Source organism: Aphanomyces astaci (assembly GCF_000520075.1).
Source record: "Aphanomyces astaci strain APO3 unplaced genomic scaffold supercont1.100, whole genome shotgun sequence".
NCBI classification, from domain to species: Eukaryota; Oomycota; class Saprolegniomycetes; order Saprolegniales; family Verrucalvaceae; genus Aphanomyces; species Aphanomyces astaci.
The window spans coordinates 57,383-59,351 of NW_009798363.1; the positions used below are offsets into that span (position 1 = coordinate 57,383).

Consider the following 1,969-nt stretch of genomic DNA (forward strand, 5'->3'; position numbering starts at 1 on the left):
TTTTGACTTTCCCACTCGCCGCAGTCGCTTACTTTTTTGTCGGCAGTGACTCTTCAGACGCACCAAATGTCCCTTTCCCAACGGTCGACTCTGCCCCTATCGACCCTGATGCCGGATACTAAGGAGAGTACTGTCGAGGGAAAAGAAACACTTAGGCGATCGCTAACTCGACACTAGTCGCTATGAAAGGTCGCCACTGAACCTTTGCCTGAACTAGATTGAGTAACCTTACAACCTCCGAGCTATGCCCCTCAGTGTAAGTCCTTGCTGCCGAACTGAACCAGAAATTGCTACCAAATGTATCGGTAGCGAGCTTCACAGAGTAAATTGGAAAGTGATTAGATTGTCGTCTTAAACTACTAACTACAAACATGTATACTATAATAAACTACATGAAGTAAATGTTTTTTCTCTACGGCTTCATCAACGGCCTTGACCGCTAATGGTGCGACAATCTTTAGCTTGTTCGACAGTCTTGCCATCGTTTTCTTAACGATGCGACAAGCTGTATTCTTGGTCGGCAGCCTTGCCATCATTACAATCCCAGTCTCATCAGCATTGAATCAAAATCGTCGCCGTGTTGGTCGAAGAACCGGGCTGCGAATTCGGTACGTGTGCTTTCCAAGTCACTGATGACTGTCTTCGAAATTGTCGCCTGTTGGTGGCAGTATCCATGTCGTCCACAAAACTCCAGAAGGAGTTTCAAGAGGTTGTCATATCCACACCCTGGCTTATGTCGTGCGATGTACTCTTGGAGCTACGGTTACTGGTGTTGCTTCAGGAAGTTGACCATGTGACTGCACGTGAGTGCTCGCTCTTGATTGCGACGATTGTCCATGAACGCCAAGAGCTGTTCTGGTTGCGGTATAATGGTCGGCCGTCCAGGACCTGGCAGATTCGTGGATTTCTAGTTTCTTTTGAAGTTATGCAACTTTTCTGCCAACTTGACCCAGTTACGGATAGTCGGATAGGGAATCGACTGCTCGAACGCCACCTTTTGGATCGACATGGTCGACATCATTGTCACCGCTTGAAGTTTCAGCGATATGGGGTACACGTGGCGATGGTTTTTACCCATAGCAGTGCGCTCTACAGTGTCCATGGCGTGGCCAAACCATTGATACAACTTCGCGGGCTTTTTATCCTTGATTTGGCGCGAGTATAATATTATGACGAATGAAATGACAGAAACGAAATACTTGCTTTTCATTGGATATAAAAAGCGTATGTAATATTCAAACTTCGGTGTCCCTCGTTCACTACTGTAGTATTGCAGGTGGTACAACAATATAACAATTGCGTAGCTAGCACTTTCTAGCTAGTCTAGCCACCTCATTAGCTATACCCTACGTAAGGGCAAATCATAGGCCCAATAAGTACTGTAGGTAGCCATTCCCCTGTACTTGTTACATTCGTCTCATTCAACATAGCTATATTCCGCGACCAGGCCCTTACATGGACAGTAATATTCCGAGACCAGTTCACGACCAGCCGCTTAGGTAACGTGACAGTTTCCCAGCCATGAAAATGGGAATTACAGCACTTGGATACATCCCATTTATTAACGCGCAACACCTCGCAACTAAAGACTTGAGATAATGTATGGACCTTCTAACGTTACCAATTAACTCTAAGGACTTTTCGCCCCATCCGAGTGGGTTAATTTGTCATTTTGATGTGTTGGGGTGGGCCAAATGCAGTGCCATGAAACTTTGGCTATGTTGAAAGAATGAAGTGGTTCTAACGACCTCCTCCGGCACGCTAGCAAATAGTTGGGTGGGTGCAAGAGTAGGTCCATCACTCGGAGCGAAAAGAGTGATCGTCCACCAAGTTGTGAACTTTGGTAGTGAATCATTGTGCCAGTCGCGACTTACTTTTGTGTTATGTCTGATCGTTGCGAATACTAAGAGTACCAATGCAGAACCAGTGGAGCACATCCCGGTAAGTGGTGGTTCAACTTCCAGTGTGG

The 1,969-nt window shown here is 46.2% G+C and overlaps 1 protein-coding gene across 1 annotated transcript; it reads right to left on the reverse strand.

The window, feature by feature from the left end:
• Nucleotides 1–763: 763 nt before the first annotated feature.
• On the reverse strand, nt 764–1,102 carry H257_17200 (hypothetical protein; the record flags this gene model as incomplete). Its single annotated transcript, XM_009845901.1, has 2 exons — nt 764–888; nt 958–1,102. The coding sequence occupies 2 exons, from the start codon at nt 1,100–1,102 to the stop codon at nt 764–766; spliced, it is 270 nt and encodes an 89-aa protein (XP_009844203.1).
• Nucleotides 1,103–1,969: the final 867 nt, after the last annotated feature.